This window comes from Bradysia coprophila, chromosome X, assembly GCF_014529535.1.
Source record: "Bradysia coprophila strain Holo2 chromosome X, BU_Bcop_v1, whole genome shotgun sequence".
NCBI classification, from domain to species: Eukaryota; Metazoa; Arthropoda; class Insecta; order Diptera; family Sciaridae; genus Bradysia; species Bradysia coprophila.
Window position 1 is genome coordinate 2,843,529 of NC_050737.1, and position 23,246 is coordinate 2,866,774.

General features: G+C 35.3%; 1 protein-coding gene across 2 annotated transcripts; it reads left to right on the top strand.

The window, feature by feature from the left end:
- The first annotated feature begins 1,267 nt into the window (after positions 1–1,267).
- Positions 1,268–17,090, top strand: LOC119083328 (aminopeptidase N-like). 2 transcript variants are annotated; one of them, XM_037193027.1, is made up of 15 exons: positions 1,268–1,344; positions 12,255–12,427; positions 12,830–13,116; positions 13,179–13,255; positions 13,418–13,496; positions 13,620–13,785; positions 14,145–14,276; positions 14,334–14,432; positions 14,507–14,522; positions 14,584–14,605; positions 14,710–15,034; positions 15,098–15,609; positions 15,685–15,832; positions 16,015–16,535; positions 16,602–17,090. In XM_037193027.1, exons 2-15 carry the CDS (start codon positions 12,257–12,259, stop codon positions 16,834–16,836), a joined length of 2,790 nt encoding a protein of 929 aa, XP_037048922.1. In that variant the 5' UTR covers positions 1,268–1,344; positions 12,255–12,256; the 3' UTR covers positions 16,837–17,090. The 2 variants fall into 2 exon arrangements, with proteins under 2 accessions (XP_037048922.1, XP_037048913.1); XM_037193018.1 differs by lacking the exon at positions 1,268–1,344 and adding an exon at positions 8,785–8,946.
- Positions 17,091–23,246: the final 6,156 nt, after the last annotated feature.

Below are 23,246 nucleotides of genomic sequence, written 5' to 3' on the forward strand. Positions count from 1 at the left end.
AATTATTTATGTAAACGAAACACCAAGTCAAGATAAGCTTAAAGATTTAAAGCCAATTGAGACTGTGGTGAGACTACATATCCCACACAGTCAGATTACATACCACAGCTATTCCTTTTTACTTAAAAAACATATTTTTATTTTAACAAACAGCATTTATTGAATGCAATTATTATATTCATAACATTAATATGTTCGTATATAGAATACACCACATTCAAATGTCATATACCATATTTCGCCGAACGGCGAAGAGAGATTGTGATATTGTGAATGATTTTGTTTACACGGTTTACACGAAGATGTACCAAAACAAGACTTTAGAGTCCGTATTCGCGCTTTAAATTCAAAACATAAAAATAGTAAATTACATTTTAATGATATGATTGAAAAGCTTGAAAATGCTAGAAATCAATTTACAAGAGTTTCAGGTTAACCTGAAATATACTTTCAAATGGCCCTCGATGTTCAGCTGTAGTTTTTGCAAATTGGCGCAACATTCCATATGAAGAAAATCATCGAACATAAATCGATCGGAGACAAGTTCCATAAGATGTGCCGAATACAATCGTCATTGAGATCTAAAAACTCCAATTGTTTGAGTGCAGATGGCGATTTATTTAGTTTTCGTTTCTTTGCGTTCAGTTGCATGATTTGAACAGAATACACGAAAAACTGTCTTGCGTCAGGCGAAAAATTGAAATCCTGAAAGCATTTGGCAAAGCATACTAAATTTGACACCATAAATTGATTTCAAGAAGGTGTGGTCAATTGATTCAGAGAGAAATCGACTGTGGAAGTTGTGGCATCACTTACACTATAATTGCATGGCTCGTCTCCTAGATGCAAACATCTATTGTTTGTTATAGTTCGCCATAATATTGAATATTGAGGAAGTATGCTGTATGCATGGATTCTGTCCTGTAAGCTAATTGACTGATTAACTGATTCTTCATTGACAAAAGTTTAAGACAAGTAAAGGATTTTGTACCGCTCAAGAAAGTCTTATGGCTCTGTTCTTCTAACGAGTTTCTTTTTCTCAGGTCTATTTAAAATCAAACCACAATTTTTTTTAAACTCAGCATCCATCTTCGTGACGAATTTCAACTTTCAACGCCACTTTTTGAGAATTTTACAAATCTCAAAAAGGAGTCATTCGAATAAGTCTTCTAGTACTACGTACACTCGATTTGAGAGCAAGGCGAAAAAGGACAATTTCTCGTTTTCTTTTTTTTTTAAATTTTCTACGACTACATCTACATAATATACACGACTATATAATCATCCAGTTATTTTGACGTTTCAGTTGTTTTCATTTCTTCTGATTTGTGTATATCTTTCATGGTAAGTAGAATTTTTAAAGCATCGTAATTTATTCATGTTTTTTTAGTATATAAGATTTCCCGAAAGTGATTCTTTCGCTCCAATGTATTTTTTCTCGTCATTTCATTTAAATCAGGTCTTATCTTTCAATATCATTATTAGCACTGCCTTGCATCTTACAACATTGAAACATAAGGAAACTTGTTCCTACGTAATAAGCCAACCAACGGGGTAAGTTTGGTTACCGGATAAAGGATAAAATATTCGCTAGGAAAGGGCATATCTTGAGCTGGACCGTGTGAACATTGTGCATCTGATTTATTTATCAAAAATAAATACAAGAGGTTGGTGGAAACGGCCTCTCGCCGAATCTGTGACTTAAAGTATTTTCTACGGAGTGGCTTGCAATATGGGAATAGCTTCTACATACTTTTAACACGCGAAACTACCATTTTTCATAGACCTCCATGTCTTCTCGTACATACAGACGGTTAGCGAAGCTTTCATCTGTTCCACATCATTTATCGAATACATATACAAGCTTCGGTAATGTAACAACGGTTCGAAATTAGATCTGAAATTAAAATGTCCACGGTAAGTCAATTGGTAAGAGCAACACCGCGGCAAGGTGGAGATTTTGGGTTCGGGTCCCAGTCGTGGCACCAAAATTTTATTTCAGATTCAATTTCATTGATTCATCTTCTCTCATAATTTCACTTCAAATTCTTAGTTCTAGATTATTTGAGTCACTATTACTGATAGAAATATTCGATTATTTATCGAATAGATTTGAAAGCCACAGTTAAAAAGTCTGTATTTTGTATGTGTAAACTTCATCAAAAAATTTGTCCATCTAATCCTTGAGTGCCGATTAGTATCAGCGCTACTCCTATGATTATGCCATTTAACTACTGTGACTATAAAATTTAAATGAAAATGTAATTTTTCATTCAAGCGGACCAAAAACGGCACATTCTCTCACCAGATAGAGCACCAAAACGACAATTTTTTCTCTCGTTTCTTTACATTATTCGTTACCAGTCACGTCACTTTTCGTGTCCAGTTGTGTAGTCATGTCACTTTTCGTTCCCAGTTATGTCAGTTTTATATAGGAATTTTTTGTGCGCTTCGCATAGCTTCACTCCATCATCAGACGCTTTCACCACCTGGGTCTAAAACGCACCTTTTTGCTCCTAGTAACGTAATATACTATTCTCGAAATTTGAAGATCGGTCCATAGCTATATGTAGACGTTAAAAACTTCTAACTACAAATTTCAAATGTCCACAACCAGATCTTCATCTCCCAGATCTCCCTCTTTACATAAATAAATGAACACTGAGGAAAAAGAGTTGAAAATCTCACCTGTTGCTGATAATTTTGGCTCCAGGTAATCTACAATAGTTGCGACAGCTGTATTTTTTGCACGCGTCGCTACAACTGTGGCAGCTATTGTAGATTACCTGCAGCCAAAGTTACTGTGAAATAAGTATGAGCTTCAATTGGGAAACATGTTGAACCTTTATTAAAATACAGTCGGGGGCAGTCATATTTGGGCATTTGTTGATTCAACTGGTTGACCAGCAGGTCCATGTAAACAAACAAATTCATAATCAGGAGTCAATAAAAATGGCAACAGTGCAAAGATGATTTGTTTAGGATCGTTAACTATAAAACTAAAGATATTTTCATGCTTCGGGGCCGAAAATGAGGGCAATTTTTCGAATTTTCTCGGGTTTTCGGCCCTCTGCATGAAAACTCACATGTGCACCTGTTTGGGACGGTTGATTTAAGGCACTTTCGCTTGTAAGCCTCACTTCATTCGGCCTACAATCCGCGAAAATGCCTAAAATCAATCGTCCAAAACAGGTACACAAATGACTATAACATCGTAAATAGATCAAAAACTCAATGAAAGATTCTCAATTAAACAATTTTTCTGCTAATTAACTAATTAAATAATTCGTCAACATTTGTTGTTATAAAAAAAAATTTACACTTTAGGCGATCTCACTTGATCCTATTTACTTGATTTATCCTATTTGCAGCGGTTTCATGCAGCTTATTTTGTGGTAGTTCGTAGTAAAGAATTATGATGAGTTGAAGCTCAAAACACACGAAGCATCGAAAACGTGTTTCCATCACGACAGAGTAAAGTTAGCCTTTGCTGTGGTTTCGATCAAAATTCTCTTTATTATAAATATAGCAAAATTTCCTTTTTTTTCTTTGATGCTTAGAACAAAGAAAATTTTTGCCGAAACCAGAGAGCTGAAAATTGGTTTGCTAGAGAGAGTATTGTCGAAACACGATTTCGGTGCCTCGTGTGTTTTGACAAAAGGAACACAGTGTCTACTTTGATTTCCCTCCGAATATCTTCTATGCTAGAAGCAGTGCTGTGGTTTTGAGCTTTAACACCGTACATATATGAGAAATTATATATGAGAAATTATATATGAGAAATCGGACATAAATGATTGTCAGTCACATCATTTACTGCATGACCAATGCATTTCCATTCGCTTTTCATGCACAGACGTTCCATGCTCTTCCAAACGATCTCTAGGACAAACACAATTGCCGAACTCACCCATCCGTAAACAATGAAGAACGGGAAGTCTAACGCATTCTCTTTCGGGTTTTCTAGAGCTTGTAGCCTTATCAAATTGTCTTGTAACAGCAGTTGTTCTGTACTAGCAAATGATTGTCGCGACCATAAGTCGTACAGTCCAGCACTATGTATGCGGTGTACGATTTCGTTTAGCCGATCATAAAAGAGGAATGTGTCGCCGACTTCGAATGACATCAAATCATTGGTGATCTCGATGTGAGTGTTGGAAAAGCCTTTCATGTTCAATCGCCGTTGAACATTTATCATCAAGTTTCCTACATCTTGATTGGCTAAAAATGACCCGGATCTGTTGAATTGATTTATCTGTTCTAGCATTGATATCAAATCAACAGCCACAACTCTATCGTTCCAATCTGTGAATTTCGTTTTATTCTGAAGTGCATGAACAACGACATCTTTCCAGACATCTTTCCAAACGAGAATTGGAAGGTTGGATTCGTAAATATCTTCAACCGTTTTTATTTGCGGTTGATTGATCGGTCGAATGATGTAACTCTGCAAAACCGATAGAATCGCATTCGTAAATACGAGTCCTACGAACGTAAGCGGTACGAGCAAATACATTTCGCTGCAAGCTAGTTGCGAGTATTTTATGAATCCATTGTCGTTCATCAGTAGATTTAGAACATCAGCCACGCTTTCGAAGAATATAAATTTTTGTTGATTGACGGTCCGAATAACGATTAAGAGCAAGATGATTCCTGACAGTAATATGGAGAAATAGCCGAAAAATGGATCGGACGTTATGGCTATCAGGTAAGCGGAAAACCCAGAATATGGCAGTGCTTCGGGAACCATAAGTAAAAACGTCAACATATCCAAAATGTAGACATTCGTTTGTTTTGATCGATCTTGTGCAAACAGTCCCGGAATAATGTCAATAGTATTATCCGAGAAATTGCCAACAATTTCAAATGTCGATGTGTTCATGTGACTGAAAATTGAATCCCATAATTGTCCGAGAAATTGGTCATCATCTATTTCGTATGGTGATCGAAGATGATGCTGGTGGAAATTCGAATCGAGACTGGGAAAAATGCTCTCGTTGGTGCATTCAGTGACATTTATCACTTCAAATGCTCCGAATGGATGAAAGGAGAAAATGTTGAATGGTTGACCATGCTTTACATCGGTGTAAGTTGCAGCAAAAATTTTTACAATCAATTCCCGTTTACACCACTCGAACAATTTATGCAAATGTTCAATCGGTGTGACTTTCGGCAGAAATATTCCGATTTTGATATTAACTTGAAGGCGTTGAATTGCCTTCAGTCCATGTAGAATGGTAAAGCTGCCATCATAATCACTGATCTCTGGCACAACAATCATGAATGCATTTTTGCTTCCTATGTTCAAATTATCAAAATTTTCGTCTCGGCTGATGTCAACTGTTTCCATGGTGTATAAAGTTCGAGGAGTAAAATCCGATTTATTAATGAATTGGTCAACATCGACCGATGATGGATTGAGGATGAAGATGTGATGGTCAAAGTTGAAATAGTCACTCAATTGGCTTATCAGTTTCATTTCGCTGTGATACTGGCCGCAAATCACTTGTACTAATCCTGTAATTATCGGAAATGTAATTAGCTTGACTCTACACAAATTCGACGCTTTGTAGCTCGAAGAAGTGGACATTCTGCACCAATTAAAACAATCAACTTTACTGACAAAGAATGCTGTTTTGGTCACACAATATATACTCTCGGTTTCATCACGTACAGGTACATTTATGAAAACAGGGCCACATGGCCCTACGTTAGTTTTGGGGCCGTGACGCAAGTCCTAAACGGATTGCCTATGTCCTACTCCTACACCCATCATTCCCCTCTCGTGCGAACGTCATTTATGGGCGGATCCTTCTACTTTGATCAAAATGGTAAATATCTGTCACCCGAATTCAATTTTTTTACTTATCGAAGCGTCACCTCCAAGGTTATAAGGTTTATTGGAAGGTAGATGAGGGAGTTGTGTCACACTTTTGATTCTAAGGGTTTCCGACTGATTATTATTGAAAATGGTTTATTTTTGATTTAGATTATGAAAGTCAATTGAATTAATTTCGAATTAAGGGTACATTCATTAATTACGTCAGCCTTTTTTGACGATTTTCAGACACCTTCCTTCCCTTGTCACAATGAATTTTTCTTTTTTAAATTTTGTATGAAGCGTCAAAAAATCCTACCCTTAAAGGCTAACGGGATTTATGGATGACCCCAACTTCAAATTAATAAAATACAAAAAAATGTCTAGACTTTACGGGTCATCGCTTTCAAATAGGGAAAATTCGGACTGATGGCACACTCGTTTTCTACTACTGTTACACCACAAGATGTAAAACACTCACTGGAGTATCCGTCATATTCGCTCGGGAAAACGAAGCTAGCAAGAAACATTTCATTTAATTCACGGTCTAATTATATAAAATTGTTATGCGTTGATTTTTGTAGCACGATTTATTAATTTATTGGTTCACACGTTTAGCTCGTTACATTGATTATATCATCATCATATATCTGTTTAAGTTTTCGTTTTTAATTTACTAATTTCTGGTGAAAGATATTATCAATCGAAAATCCTTAAAGGAAGGTGACAGCTTTCTCAGGTTGTTGCAAAAAGTAGTTTGCGAAAAAAAAACAGTGTCTGGCAAATTTTGAGCTAAATAAATTGATTATGGGACAACGGATAATGGTAAATTCTGAGAAGCTCCAAGTCTCCATGTTTCAAAGTGTCGATGTCAAACCGAAGATTTTGGCAAGAACTTTTGCATTTACTTCAGTCCTTAGACGGTTTTGTGTACGAGGGATGTCCAGATGTCTTTATTTGAGGCCTTTTTGACTGCACAAAATAACGCACCGAGTAAAAAAACGATCTTTTCATAAACAAATATTACAATAAATGAAAATCATCCACTCTATTCGATGCTAATGTTCCTAAAATTTGTGCCGAATTTTGTACAAATTAAAAGTTTTTTTATGGGAAATGTCCAGAGACATTCTATATTTACGATTGATGTTTGTTACCCATTTTTTGAGGTAATTTTTAAATGTTTTGCATTCTTGCTATCGTATTAGGGATTTCTCGTAATTTAGGCCATTGGAATGAAACGTTGAAGGCGCATCTGTTGTGGATGGTTGATTTTCAGCACTTTCACTTGTCGCCCTCACTTAGTTCGGGCTACAACTATAGCATGTCTGGGTGTAGATTAGCATCAGCACCACTATGCCACTCGAGTGTAACTCAAAGATTATGCCATTTAACTACTGCGACTATGAAATTTACATGAACATTTTTAAGACCGGTCTACACTACGCAGCTGCTGATGTTAAAGAATGTTTACTAAAAATTTTAAATGTCGACAACAAAATCTACATGCCAAGAAATCTCAAAAGGAAAGCGCGCCCGTTTTTAATAGGCCTTAAAAACAACTTTCCATAAATAAATGGAGTGTGTGCATCGGGCAGGTTCCACAAATCTACATAATTCGAAAGCATATCTCATTGAGTAACATCTAAAATTGTCTTGAAACTTCACTCACCACAAATTTATAACGTGTGCCTATGGTTCGAACGTGTTTGAACTTCAAATTTTCGAAACCCGATATGATTACAAACATTATCGTATCGTTGTTGTTTGATTCGGGAGAAAATCATTAAAATTTGAATTGAGTTCGTTAAATGTGTTACCTTTTCTGTACACTCCGGGTCTCTCTACATTATTAAATATTACAATTAATTTCTTAAAGATGTTAAATTTATTCAATTAAAAATCTGTCAGCTCATCATACATGTCCTAATGAAAATCTACAGCTTAGTTCACAGACATTTTATGTAAAAGTTTTACGTAAGTGGGAAAAATCATTAAAACAATATAAGCTAAACTCGATACGTAATGTACTATGACTCAATTTTCATAAGTCGCTAAATTTACAAGTATGAGTCGGTTCATGCGTTTATACTGTGACTTCATAGTATAAATGCAAAATATTAACTGAGGCCCCTGACCATGATTTGTGGTATTGTTACAATTTTTAACTTTGTATGTCATTTTCTTGAACTCCTCCTGAATAGGCTAACTTTATTATCAAGATTGAACATTTGACTTCGTAGTTAATCAATATTTAAAGAGATTCGTAAATTAAGTTTAATGTTTTAATTGGATCGAGAGTGGCGTTATGGTGTCCGCGATTTGTGGTATTTCATATGAAGTTCCATCAGTTTCATATAGATCGCTATTTGGATGTATTCCAAAACGTCATACAAATTATACCGCAAACCACAGTCCAAAAGAATCATGATTTGCGGTATAATTTATTTTACATGCAAGCGGATCACGGTCAGGTTTTTCGTCCGCAAATCATGGTCAGAGACCTTACATAATAGCAACTGTTCTAATTGTATCATCACATCTTTTGTTGTATACAATATAATTGATTATTTGGATCTGATCATAAACGGTAATTATACTTGAAAATTGATGGTCATTAGCACACAGCCAACACTTTTTTTCTTGTCCTGCTTTAGGTGATAAATATACAAAAAAGCTATCGCACTTCTACAAAGTTATAAAAAAAATATTTTCCATCCATTTCGACCCGTAAATTTTGTATCCTCCACTCGAGTACATGCTTCCGACCGGTGTAAATGAAGTCATTGCTTCCGATTCGGACGTTTAAAAGAAAATATTTTTTTCGCTTGTAGCGCAAATAACTATTTCACGTCGCCTAAATATTCGGAAAATTGATGAACTTGTCGTTCAAATTCCCATTTACGTTACGGCCGTATAATAGTAAATAACTATTGTGTGAGATTTTGACAAGAGAAGTGGGGATTTATAAATTTAAAGTTGATGCTCGTTACTTGATTATTTTACTGACTTCGCAGAGGTCGTTTTGTGAAGACGTCTTACAGCCGTTCTTATTCGTAAATGTATCTATCTTTTGTATTGATTGATCGGTGTTCGTTGATGAAATTGTTTTAAAATCAAATCAAGAAGTAAGTTTCCAGCTAATTTAAAGTTTATTTGAACACGAAGAAAAAAAAATGTTCCGACGAATAAATATCTGAACTTTTGTTTAAAAATCAAGTGAACAAAGTGCAAGAGTGAAATTGATTTCTAGAACCGGTTAACGTTGCGTTAGATGTATATTTGTTTATTGAATAACAGTTTTAATGTGACCACCATCAGACCCAGACAAATTGTAAAAAAATCGCTCGAAACTGCTTTTATTATTGTTTTCGTTTAATGTTCAAATCCTAGAATAAAGAACCAAAACTTAGTCTCGTAGTGCATCCGAATGAATGATCTGAGGCTAAAACAGCTTTTCATCGAACTTGAAAGCACTTATTGCGATTTTTTGGGAGACCGCATTAAACGATTCACATACAGGGTCGTTATTTCCATTACAAAAAGGTTTTTTTTTATCAGCTGGGTGTACAAATGAATCAGAACTTTAAATTACGCCTAAAATGGAACGAAACGTTCAAATCGATGCAATTAATTGAAACTAACAGTTTTTTTTTTTGGAATATTTTGATAAAATACTTGGAGAACTGTGAGTTTTAGGTCTATTCAAGCTAACCCTAGCCTATTTTCGACTGATTAATTCAGGCTTCAATCATCTGCACCTGGGCGGTTAATTTTTTTGTAAGATTTATTGAAAATATCTAAACATCAAATACGGCGTCGTTCACACGTTCAGACAAGAACTGATGACAAAAGAACAGAGAAAATATAGCAAGTTAAAATGCAGTTGCCACAGTTATTCCCTTCAAATTCGTTTCGAAATAACAAAAGGATTATTGGAAATTGTTTTTATCCAAATTACGACAAAAATGAACTATAAGTCCTTATGATTCGACTTGTAAACTTTCTTTATTAAAAATTTTGATGACGTGTTTAGGTTAACATGCACCAGCACATAGGCCTCCCTCAGATATTTCTAAGTTTCTAATCTCATTGAAATTCACATAAAATTGTGTGCTCTGTTTAAAATCATTAAGCAAGCGGTCAATATGAACTGATTTTTCTTCCGCAAACAGGTGAAAGAACATTGTTTTTCATATGCAAATGATGAAATGTTGAACATCTGACCGAGTTCATGTACATGTATGGACAGTAATTGCTTATGTTGTTGTTTAGTTTGTTTGCGGATTGTAAACATTTTTTGCGTGAAGATCAAGAATATCAGCTTCACTGCGTTTCATTGATGTCAAGGTCGAATGGATAAAAGCGTGTTAGGTTATTATGGATAAGTGATTACATGGGCAATCAACTGTGTGTGGCGATCGAACATGCATCGATAAACTTTACTATTTTTATTATTTATTGCTAACGGTGAATTTCACGGTCATAATGATTGCATTAACGCTAAAAATCGAATTCATTTAAATCAGCCACTTCACCATTTATTTGGTTGGATAAAATAATTTATTTTTTTGGCAAAAGCTTTGTAAAAATACAGAGACCTATTGACATGCATTTAAATTCTGGCGGCGTTCAGCCCATTGGAGGTCACATGCCGTATCATTATAATGTCATGTTGACAATGTTGTGTGATGAATACGTATTGCTGATTCAAAAATAAAATAATTTTTATGCATGAAAACTGCAAAGACGATGTGAAAAATTGGAAATAATAGTACATTACTGCTTTAAGGCTGTATATAAGAGACATGTACGTATACGCGCGCTTGCGCAAGTATTAGTACGAGTCTCAAATTTTTGTTCTATGCACCAAACGAGATTTGAACCATGGACCTCTTGCTTATGAATCAATCATATTCACTTCGTCTTTGCAGTTTTCATGCATAACAAATTTATTCCGACATCTTGCGGTGAAAGTCCGAAGCAATACAATAATAATTATTTTACTTAACAACGTGGGGTAAAATCCACTTGTTTTGACTTAAATTTCTGCATTGGAATCTTGTAGAGACCGTCCAGCTTTCCACAAATGGACCAATTAATTTAGTTTATGGTTGACTCAAAACTGCAGCCAAACGAAAGTAGTAGATAACGTATCTATAGGAGACTTTTCATAAAAAACAAGTTTAAGTGAGTAAACTAAGGAATACACTATTGATATATACAATAGCATGCGCACCAGCTGGTAAAAACAAACTGTTGCAAATTCTGCACTCCAGTGAAATTTGCTCAATGTCCTACAAAACACGTCTGCGTGACCTGACCGACCCAAACTAGCTTTGGAAGAACAACACTTTAGCTTCCAATTTACATCTCACATTTGAGTATTGTTGTTTGTAGCTGTAATACTTCGGTTGAAGCGACCTTTTTTTTAATAGTATCACTGGTATCACCGTGCAACCGTAATGACGCCATTACGTATCTGAATCATGTAACAAAATGTGTACACATAATTTATCAAGCTTTCGATAGCCATGCTTATCACGTATTGAGGGTAAGGTACATAAACAACCCTCTTAATGTACAACTCACTCAACATTGTATGGCTTAACCAACTTAAAAAGTCGGCATAAAAATCAAATGAGATTTACATACTTTTGTTTTTCCTAGGGTCGAAAGTGGCTTATTACGCACCGAGGGAAAACAAGAAAATTGGTTTAGGTTTCAAAAGCATCTAATTAGTATTTTACATCACTAGGGATAAAAAGATGAAAAGTAGATTTTTCGTGTGAATTTTGTTGATCTGAGGCGAGGCTGAAGTCAATAAAATTCACACGAAAACTCTACTTTTCAACTTTTTATCCCTTGGAATAACTAAGGTTACTTTACAAAAAAATAAAATTTACGAAAAGCAGACTTGTCCCCTTCAGACCCACCCTTTTTTAAAAACTTTGTTCCACATTTACAAAATTTTTCGTTGAATCCAGGGCGCTGGAAGCGTAACGTTCGAAAAATATTAAAAAAGAGTATTTATCTTGGAGTGCTTTCTGAAAGAAAAATTCATCTAAATATTTTTCAATTTTTCCAAAATTTTCCAACTTTTTCACCATTTTTTTCAAAAAATAAAAATAAAAAAAATCTGGAAAATGAGGAAATCTTGGACAAAAATCGGGAAAACTTACGAAATTTGGAAATGTTGTCTAAGAAAATGGGAAAATGAATTCTATAAAATAGGTTCAGTATTAATAGTGAGAATGAGATGATGATAATACTCAATTCATCTTTTAGCCAAACTATCGTAAAGTGCTGTTATGCAGGTACTTTCGAGACGCTGTAATTGTATTGACTTTTGCATCACACACCCACTCTTTCTCTGTGGATTTTGAATACCATAACCAGTTTATTCAATTGAATTTTTTATTGTTGTCATTTTCAGATATGCTCAAACCTATTTATTGGATAGCAATATGTTTGCTACATCCAATACTTGCAAGTTCAGAAAAATATCGTCTACCCACAGCTTTAAGGCCAGAACATTATAAGCTAGAGGTCATTACACATCTCGGAGACGATGAGGGATTCAAATTTTCCGGAAAAGTTTGGATAAAGGTGAGAACAGCGTTAAACCATATTTACGCATAAAGTGCTACTGTTATTATTCTAACTTTGAATAAATTGAAAAGAAATCGATTTGTATTAATGGGATCAAGTATGAATAAAAGCCGTTGACAAGCTATTTGTATTAAAGACGAGACATATTTACTTAAAAATGCTTGTCACAACGTCTACTCAATGACAAATTGTATTGGTGATGTTATTAATGCATACAAATAAAAAAAAAAAAAAATTAAATTGCCCGACGTAACGAACTCTTCCACCGAACTTTTTCTATTTTTTCTGCGGTCTTTGACTCTTCACAATCCCGTTTGTAAAAGCATTAATTAGAGTCTAAGGTAAATAAAATCTGGTTATTTATCTCAAATTTATTCGATTTTCTTTTCTTTTTTGTAGATAAACTGCGAAGAAGACACAAAGAACATAACTCTGCACTCAAGAAATCTCGATATAAACACCAAGGAACTGGTATTGAATGAACTCACAGACGATGGCAATAAGGCAATGCTCGTCGAGAATACTGACTTCGATACGGATCATGAATTTTTTATCATCTATACGACTGATATAATGAAAAAGGGTCAAAACTATGAACTTTACATTCCATTTTCTGCGGAACTGAATCAAGGACTGTTGGGCTATTACCGAAGTAGTTACATTGATCAGAAAACACAGAGTCGATTGTGAGTAAACGACTTACAGGGTAAACATAAATGAGAAATGCTGAAATTTCATAAATTTGCAGATGGATTTCAGTCACACAATTTGAATCGACGTTCGCGCGTCGAGCATTCCCATGTTTTGATGAACCGGAAATGAAGGGTGTGTACTTCTTGTCAAATTTGAATTGTTTTTAGAGAAAGTTCACAAATTCCGTCGCCCTTTCTACGGGATACTGGATTCCTGAACCTCAAATAGATCAGACGGAATTTATGGATGTTCTTCCATCGCTACCACAAAGATTATTTTATGTTCACATTTCAGCCAAGTTCGAGATCAGTTTGGGACACGAAAAGAAATACAATGCATTGAGTAACATGCCTGTGAAGGAGACCACCGATATGTAAGCAAAAAATTGACTTGAATCAATGCTAATCCCTTACCAGGCATGTATGAAATGTACACTGCTTCGTAAAGAGATGCATTTTGTCTGAAATAATTTCTTAAAGCTAAGCTCTCTTTTTAGAAAGGAAAAGTCGAACTGGGTTTGGTCACACTTCCAGGAAACAGTTCCCATGTCTACATACTTGGTGGCATACTCAATAAATGACTTTGAATTCAAAGAGTCGATCGTTAAAATGAGTCATGATGTGTTGTTCAAAATTTGGGCACGACGCGATGCAGTCTATCAGGTACGTTTCGGGCGAAAGTATTCGAACTTTATCAAAAAAAAGTTTTTTTTTTAAACTCACTGCTAAGGAAGTTTGGTGTTAGATTTACTATAGTTAAAAGTCAGGTCTGAGTATTATCGGATTGGAAGTGGAAAAGTTTTAAAAATTTCCAGGTTTGAGGAGGTATAGGATGAGAAGGCTCATCAAATTGTGCAAGCTAGAAAGCCAGGACTTAACTTTTAACCAGTTGATAACGATTGTGGTATTACGACGAAATAATGCTCGACTTGCACTCGCTAATTGTACTTATGTTTTAAGTTCGCTGGGGCCTGACTGTCTCTTATAATTTCAGTTTCAAAAGTGTCCTCTCTATTTCACAGGTGGAATACGCAAAATATATTGGGCCCAAGGTACTGAAATTCTACGAGGAATACTTTGACATCAAATTTCCTCTGCCCAAGATGGATATGATTGCGATTCCAGATTTTTCAGCTGGTGCCATGGAAAATTGGGTAATTTAACATTTACTCAAATCCTAAAAATTTTCAAACATAAATCTTTCCGCGCAGGGCCTAGTTACATACCGTGAAACAGCGTTGCTATTTTCGCCAAATGTATCCTCGTCTAGTTCTCAACATCGAGTTGCTTCAGTGATTGCACACGAATTGGTGAGTAATTTAAATGCTTATTGTCGTTGCTAACATTTGTCTAACAAACGAACATCTGTTGTACCATCTTCCAGGCTCATCAATGGTTCGGTAAATATTTTTTAGTTGAAACATACTTTACCGTAAAGTCACAAATTGCTTAATATTTCAGGAAATCTGGTAACTATGAAGTGGTGAGTAAAAATGGGATTACACCGTTTCTATGATGCCGCAACTTTCTTACCCGATTGTACATCGAGATTCGATTCGTTCCATTAATTTCTATCAACTTTTTTAGGTGGGAAGATCTCTGGCTAAATGAGGGCTTCGCTACTTACGTAGCATCGCTGGGCGTTGACTATCTACATCCCGAATGGAATTCCTTCCAAGAGGAGTCCGTTTCGAACACATTGGACATATTCAAGTTTGACTCGTTGAAATCCAGTCATCCCGTGTCAGTGCCAATTGGTGATCCAGCCGAGATATCGCAAATATTTGACAAAATTAGTTACGAAAAAGGATCCAGCATAATACGAATGATGCATCTGTTTTTGGGCGAAGAGGCGTTCCGTTGGGGTGTTAGTAACTATCTGAAGAAACACAAATATGGAAATGCTGAACAGGTAGGTTGAGAATGACAAGAGGTCATATATCCATTCGAATGAATCGACTTCTATCTTTACAAGGATAACCTGTGGGAAAGTTTGACCGAGGAAGCACATAAACAAGGCTCGTTAGACAAATCGATAACAGTTAAGCAAATAATGGACTCTTGGACACTTCAGACCGGTTATCCGATTATTACAGTTGATCGCAACTACGCAAACGGATCGGCCCAAATAACGCAGAAACGATACTTGTCCGACACGGTACAGGCCCGTTCAGACAACGAACAGTGTTGGTGGGTTCCACTCAGCTATACGACGTCGGAAGTACGAGATTTCAACAGCACTCACCCGAAGTCGTGGCTCAGGTGCAAATGTAGCGATCCACACGTATCCATACCGGCGACAGTAGCAGATCTCCCGGACGAAACCAAATGGGTGGTGTTCAATATTGAGATGTCCGGTCTCTATAAAGTCAAATATGATGTGGCCAATTGGAATTTGTTGATTGCACAACTGGCCGGACCAAACTACAACCAAATTAGCGCGATCAATCGGGCACAGTTGATTGACGATGCATTGGATCTTGCTTGGTAATCAACTTTTGTTGCGAGCATACATATTTGTGCAGCGATCATTACAAGGTTCTCAATACTTTTTTTTTGTAGGACTGGTGATCAAGACTACAGCATAGCACTGAGAATCGTTGAATATTTGAAACACGAAAAGGAATACATTCCGTGGAAATCGGCCCTCGATAATCTAAGCGCCGTTAATAGGGTATTGAGACGGACAGCACAGTATGGACTGTTCAAGGTAAGTGTCTATGAGTTGCTGTGTTGGATCGCCAACTCCTCAAGAGTGTGAACTCCTTCAGAGTTTTGACTTCTCAAGAGAAACAGTTCTTTGAAGGTTGCAAATGCTCGGAACTCAGGACTACCAACTCTTCAAAAGCTTTTTTTTGTACGCTTGCGACTAACTCGATTGTTTATTTACAGAATTACATGAAGAGCGTACTTGAACCCATTTACAAGAGTATTGGTGGATTAACTGTTGACAAAAAGGCCAATAATCGTTTGGACGCAGTTAAGCATAAAGTTTTGGTCGCTTCTTGGTCGTGCCGTTTTTCAGTCGGAGAATGTGAAACAAAATCCAAGGAACTTTTTGCAGAATGGATGACCGTCGAACAGCCAGACAAAAAGAATCCAGTACCATTAGATCTCCGTTCAGTTGTTTATTGCACGGCAATGCGATTAGGTGGTCAAAAGGAATGGGATTTCCTGTGGGAACGATACATGGCTAGCAATGTCGGTACAGAAAAAGTTATGATCCTCGGTTCTCTGGGATGTTCGCGAGAAATATGGTTGATGCAACGGTACCTGGAGTGGAGTTTAGATGAATCGTCTGGGGTACGCAAACAGGACAGTAGCATAGTATTTGGTTCTATTGCAACCGGTGACATTGGTTTCCTATTGGCGAAATCATTTTTGGTCGATCGAATCGAAGACATTTACAATTTGTACGTCCATTTCAGCACTTAAATGTACTCGAATTCGAATTAATGAACAATTTTTTGTACTTTCAGCTTACAGCCAGATACCTCTCGTTTAGCGCGATACATAAAGCCACTAGCAAATCAGATGTCTTCATCCAAGGATTACGATGAGTTGAAACAATTTGTGAAAGATCGTGCCAATTATTTCGACAAAGCGACTAACAGTGTGAAACAGTCTCTGGAAACTGTCGAAATAAATGCACAATGGCAGGCCAGAAACTACAAGAGCATTGGACAGATTTTAAGCGAGTTTTCCAACGAATAGATACTCAATGATAATGCATTTCGTGCGGGTCTCTGGCCATTGCTGGAGGCCACTTTTTAACACTTTTTTATGAGGAAAATTGACAGTGTAATTCGATGTAATTTTTTGAGAGTTTTTGATTTTTAACATTTTCATGAAAATTTGGTCGAATCGGACAAAATTGTGTAGCAAAAAATTGTTTGCCTGTTTTTATGTTGTTGTTCAGTATTAGTAAAATTGTCCACACTCCAGAAAATAAATATTATTGTAATTACCGTGTCGGCTACTTTTGTCTTCATTTTTCTCTCGTCTGTTCGTGACTTCCCGTGGTTTTCCAGTTGGATAAATACAAAGTCATAATAAGATAAATCATTCACGAAGGTTACTACTGCGTCCAAATTTTACGATATCGTTTGATGGTGGATTAAACTTCGACGAAGTGAAGTTACTACTGCGTCACATCATTTTGTACGAGATGAATAAATGAAGTGCAGGAAGATTACAATTGCGTCCTAGCTGACGAACGGATAACGGTTAGTGATGAAATAAAGTGTGTGTTGGAGGCACTTTCTTAGCCATATAACCATCTGGAACCTTTTTCAACTTTTCCAATAATCTGCATGACGACCATATTTTGCAAGGTCCAACGTAACTTTAACAAAAATTCAACGGGTTCAAATGGTATCATGTAAGTTTGGTAATTTTCAGTAAATAAGGTAATTTCGTCAACTTACCAATAGTCAACGATAATGATTTTTGAAGTGTGGAATAATTTTCGATTTTTTAAGGTTCACGGTATTACCTTTTACATGGAATTGATACCGAAATCAGAGAAATCATCCAAACATGAATATTTTTCCGCCTAAATGAAGACTAAAAATTTGCAAAAGGTCTATTACTCTTAACGTGACTGTAGAACCCCGCCTTAGTAGGCAAATACTCTCTGAGGAAAAGTGCTTAATTGATATCTCATCTTAATGTAGGCTAGACACTATGCACAGAAATGCAGCGTATTTGGGTCACGTCATACGAATCATTCAGTATGTATACATCGTTGCAGCCACCAAACTCACTGCAACTACCCAAATTGTGAAGCTTAAGTGAACTTACAACGTTACCATTGCGATTAATCGCTAGAAAAATTACATATATGGAATTGTTTGATACGGGATTGGAAGGCGGATCATTTTGGTGGAAGGCTAGTACGTAATCCCTGAGCTATCCCGACCATATAAGTCAACTTGTCTCGTGTGTATTCAGCAACTTTTATTGTAATTTTCTACCATAAGTACCACCACTACCATGACATGGAAGTTTGCCCGCACGAAAATGTTCTGAGAACTTTTCGTCCGAATTCCTTTGTGATAATTAACTTTCGCCTTTTTTCGGATACACTCGGCTGGTCGCTAAAAAATACACTTGCGAGTTTGCTTTTATTACAAAGTTGTTATATATAAGGTTGAAGTTGTGTATACTGTATCATGTAATGACTTACTTTCAAAACATCCAGTGTAATAAGTTGGATTATTTTTACATTGGTTTTGAGCCAAGCGCCTTCAAATTTTGATATGTATGCGTATGTTTTAACTCAGTCTGTACGAAACACGGTGAGCTTGAAATTTTTTTTATTCGACATGAAATGTTTTTAGTGGTTTTTGTAGAGGGCGGCACCACGAGTAAGAATAACATAACAAGAAAATATTTCGATGGTAAAATTTTTAATGAGATCGATTTTTCATTTTTTTGGGACCTGCGGGAAGCTTCGAAGACTATTCGGACTCCTCTGGTGACTCGTTTGATCACAAAAATATAGTTGGTGTTTAGCCTGAGATCTAAGCTTTACAGCGTTACCAATCATGATATAAATGACTACCAACAAACCTCTTATATGAAGCAAAGTCATTAAACTAGGTCGCTGAGAATTTGAAAGGCCCTATCACATGTGGATGATTTCTATTTTGTCTCAAAAAGTATGTTTAGTTATTTTACATATTTTAATAAAGGTCGAAAGAAGATTTTTGACTCGAAATATGTTTTTTTATAAATCGCAGCGATGAGCAAATTGCACTATCTCAAGTCACAAATTAAAAAACCTTCTCCAATAGCCATTCTAAGCTAACTCTGCAACATTTTAGTTGTTTCCACTAAAAAATGAGACATTATACGAAGACAAATTAATGGCCGTTCAGGTCTAACAACAAAGATTATATCAGAATGAAATACAAATTTATTTTCCGACCTTAATTAACTTTCAAATTATGTAAAATAACTAAACAAACTTATTGAGACAAAATAGAAATCATCCACATGTGATAAGGCCTTTCAAATTTGCAGCGACCTAGTTGTATGACTTTGCTTCATAAAAGATGTTTGTTGGTATCGCGATTGGTATCGCCGTTAAGCTTAGACCTCAGGCTAAACAGCAACTATATTTTTGTGATCAAACGAGTCACCAGTGGAGTCCGAACAGTCTTGAAAGCTTCCCGCAGGTTCCAAAAAAATGAAAAATCGATCTAATTAAAAAATTTTCCCATCGAAATATTTTCTTGTTATGTGATTCTTATTCGTGGTGCCGCCCTCTACAAAAACCACTAGAAACTTTTCATGTCCACGAGAGGTCGAATAAAATTTTTTTCAAGCTCACCGTGGAAAGAATGCAGAGCCCATTCTGATACTATCAGCCTTAAAATATTTTCTATGTTGATGCTAGACGCAGTGTTATGGTCAAAGTGAAATCCCACAAAAACCTCTTTGTTGACGCTTTCTGCGTACGCAAAAAAATTTTGATGAAGAAAATTTTGACTGTAAAACTTTTCAACAAAAATTTTACTAAAAAGTTCGGCGCCGCGTGGCAGCTGTTGAGGAACAAACTTCTCAGAAACTTTTTGGTAACATTTTTGTTGAAAAGATTTAGTCAAAATTTTTATGTTCAAATTTTTTTGGGTACTCTCGCAGAAAGCGTCAACAACAGCGATATCAGATTTTTTGGAAGTTGGAAAAGATCGGAACAGCGTCATTTATTCCTCTTTAGAGGTTTCTTTGTGGGATATCAGTTGTTTTGGAAGTTTTGGGCTTTACGTTTCTTTCGTTGACAACGTCGTTTCACTTTGGAACAATGAAAACTGTAGGACATCAAACACGTAACGACTTTAACTGCAATGGTTGTGTGGAATGTAATGTTTTCTCTCTTGAGAACCTTTTTCTGTCACTACTTATTAATTTACTAACAAGATAAACATACTTAGAGGTTGGTGTGAAAAACTCTGACGAAAGTGTTCGTCGAACAGAAATGCGACATGGAAATGAAAACAACATTTTTCTGATATGGATTTATACAATTTATACAATCTAAAATTATTACGTGTATTATTTTTTACAATACCATAACGGTGTGTTAAATATAGTGCTACATCTTTTATATAATCTTTTATTATGTTTGACATAAATGCATTTTTTTTAATTAATCTTCATTAATAATATATTGGTTTTGGTATTTTAACTTCTTCAAAAAGCTTCAAAATTAATTTAAAAAAAATTGTTAATAAAATCACTTGTGACAAAATATATATTTTTATATGAATTTTATGTAACGCTAGTTCAAAATAGCTATATAATCGATAAAGGCGTCGCAATGTCGAGGTCCTTTTTTCGCACCAAAATGTGACAATTACCCTACCAAAGAAGCGATAGTTGGAGACACAATCTCATGCGAATGCCTCTCAATATCGTTTTACATGCATCGAATTAGATGTTTGTAATTTGGTTACGAATAGAGAGAGATAGAGAAAAAGAGATATTCCATTCAATACCACCATTTCGGAGTCTAGTACAGTGATTCTAGTATTTACACAACATTTTCTGAATCTCACAAAATTCCAAACGTATTGATTTCGATGTTTAAATTCACACATTCAATTCAAGCAAATTATCACAAGTATAGTAAGTTTAACAAGTCGCCATGGTATAACGATAACATGAAATTGTACTGTGGTTTATGCCATGACTGGTTGTTGTTAAAGTATCAGAATATATTGGGATTATTATTAAATGTTTATGCAACCGTTCCCCAACTAGCCAGAAAAGCCACATTTTAAGGTGAATTTTTCACACTGAGAAATCTGACTGGCTTCAGCTTTTTTGGATAATCCTCAAAGTGATTTAATTTCTGACTTTTCTTGTTATCGAACTGCTCTAAAATTGACATCAAAGTGATAATAAATCACAAGTCCATAAGTCACGTATGCATAAGACCTTCGTAACGTGTATTGTACATACGACTCTTAGATCCATTGCATAATTTAATTCACAAAAAATCTTAACATTCAATTTAAAAATTTCCAATAATTGTCTGGGTTATTCCAGACAATCTTAAAGGCTTAACCAATTAAAATACTTAGTAACTAATATCCGTAATAGCTGCAACAGTAACAAAAATTTTGTTTTCCATGATTTCGGAGCAGTTCAGTGTTAAGTTTGTTTATTTTTTTTGCGAATTAAATTGGACAATGTTCAGAGCCAAGTCTGTAAAATTGATAAGCTTACAGTTTTTGTTGAATAATTTGTTAAGTCATCATGAATGTATGTGTAGAGGAGAGATAAATCATTTAGACAAGCCGAGCTTCGATGCCAATGACACATTTTTTTTTTAAATGGTTCGCTGTTATTTACTTCTTCTATTTGTACCAGAGTCTATTTTCTATAAATTAGGCCCTGATTTGTACGCTATTTGAGATTTTTTAAATGTACAGCCGTGTTATCAAAGTAGTTTGTAAATGGATTTGACGTTTGTAAAAAAATGACGATCTCACTGCTGTTAAAAAAAATCTTGATGCTAACACGTTAGTAAATGAGGTCTTTGGCTCGTATCTGCAATCTCACATCCATTGCGCAAAACAATCCAATTTACTAACTAGTTGGCAAAATAGCTATGATCTACTGCAAGTTCAAAATAATCATAGTTTTTAGCAACAATCTAATTACCAAACGCTGTTGATTTACACACGACAGTTGTGTAGAAGAGTCTGTGTTACTTACGGTCAATGAATTTATATACTGATAGAAGGTGGATATCGACCAAGAAATGCGAGATCAACACCTCGCGAGATTTTTGACATTAGGCGAGATAAATCGGCAACGGTAATCCGGTTTGTCTGGTTTGGTTACCCGCATTTTTAAAATTTTAGCACACTGATTAAGACGTATGAAGGTTTCGCTATGATTTTAAAAATATTGATAATCAAAACAGACAAACTGGACTACCGTTGCCGACTCATCTCGCCTAATGTCAAAAATCTCGCGAGGTGTTGATCTCGCATTTCTTGTTGCATATCCACCTTCTATCAGTATACAATTTCCTTGCTTACGGTTCATGTGGTTGTGCTTGAAAATTATGAATATTTTTACTAGTAGTAGACCAAATCTTGTTGCTAATACGTTAGTAAATGGGTGGGTATTTTGCCCACACGATTTGTTGCCGATACGAGCGAAGCGATTTACATCTAGGGCGCAAAACAACCTCATTTACTAACAAATTAGCAAAATAGCTATACATAGGTAGCGATAATAGTATTTTTTGTACCAAGTCAGAATTTTTTCAGCACTTTCCTGTCGAGGTACAAACAACGTTTTGTGCACAGGACCACTGCATTAGACAAACAACCAAATAATTCAATAAAACACTCGACGAACAATCAAATAATCAAGTAGCCTACCACAACTCGTGCGGTAAATTTGTATCAAATTTCATTTTCGCCTTAGATCGACAAAAAGTCGTATTTCAGTTGTCCGATGCACAAAGTGTTTAAGTTAAAGGTTACGTTCTCGTGTGCATATTGACCTCGGCTCGGAATCGGATCAACTAAAACTGTTTGTGGAATGTGTCTTGGAAAGAAAATGTGAAAAAACTGTGTTTTTTGTAAAAAGTTCGCCAATAGATGTCTCTGTCTTATGATCAACACTCTTTTCGTAACCAAATTTCAAGCTGTGATTTAAATTTGTGACTTTTATAAAATATTTTGTTTTTCTATTTTGCTTTTATTTTAAATTTGGAAGAGAAAAAAATTTCCTTTTGTTGTGTTTATATACTTTTTCTATTTTTCTATTTTTTTTCTTTCTTTTTTAAATTTAAACGAAAGAGATAATAATTATAGGTTCTATAAGAATGTCTGTAATAATAACATTTTTATTGAAAATATTGCTCGTTAATTAGAAAAATAGATTATGTATATCCCATTAACATTTTTTTAGCTTTTAGTCGTCAAGGCTATGGGTTCTTCTTTTACTTTTGTTTGTTTTTTTTTCTATAAACTTTTATTTTTTACTTTTTCTTTTAAATAATTCTACAAGAAATTTATGATATTTTACTTTAATAAATTGTAAGCTCTTCGTTTTTGTTAAAAAAATGATTTCAAATAATAAAAAAAAGTTGTCGA

Bases quoted from the DNA above. Each gene is read 5' to 3' on its own strand.
- LOC119083328 (XM_037193027.1), top strand. From the start codon at position 12,257: ATGCTCAAACCTATTTATTGGATAGCAATATGTTTGCTACATCCAATA. The intron at 14,277-14,333 runs GTAATTTAACAT...CTTTCCGCGCAG, and splicing joins CTGGTGCCATGGAAAATTGG to GGCCTAGTTACATACCGTGA. The intron at 15,610-15,684 runs GTAATCAACTTT...TTTTTTTTGTAG, and splicing joins GATGCATTGGATCTTGCTTG to GACTGGTGATCAAGACTACA.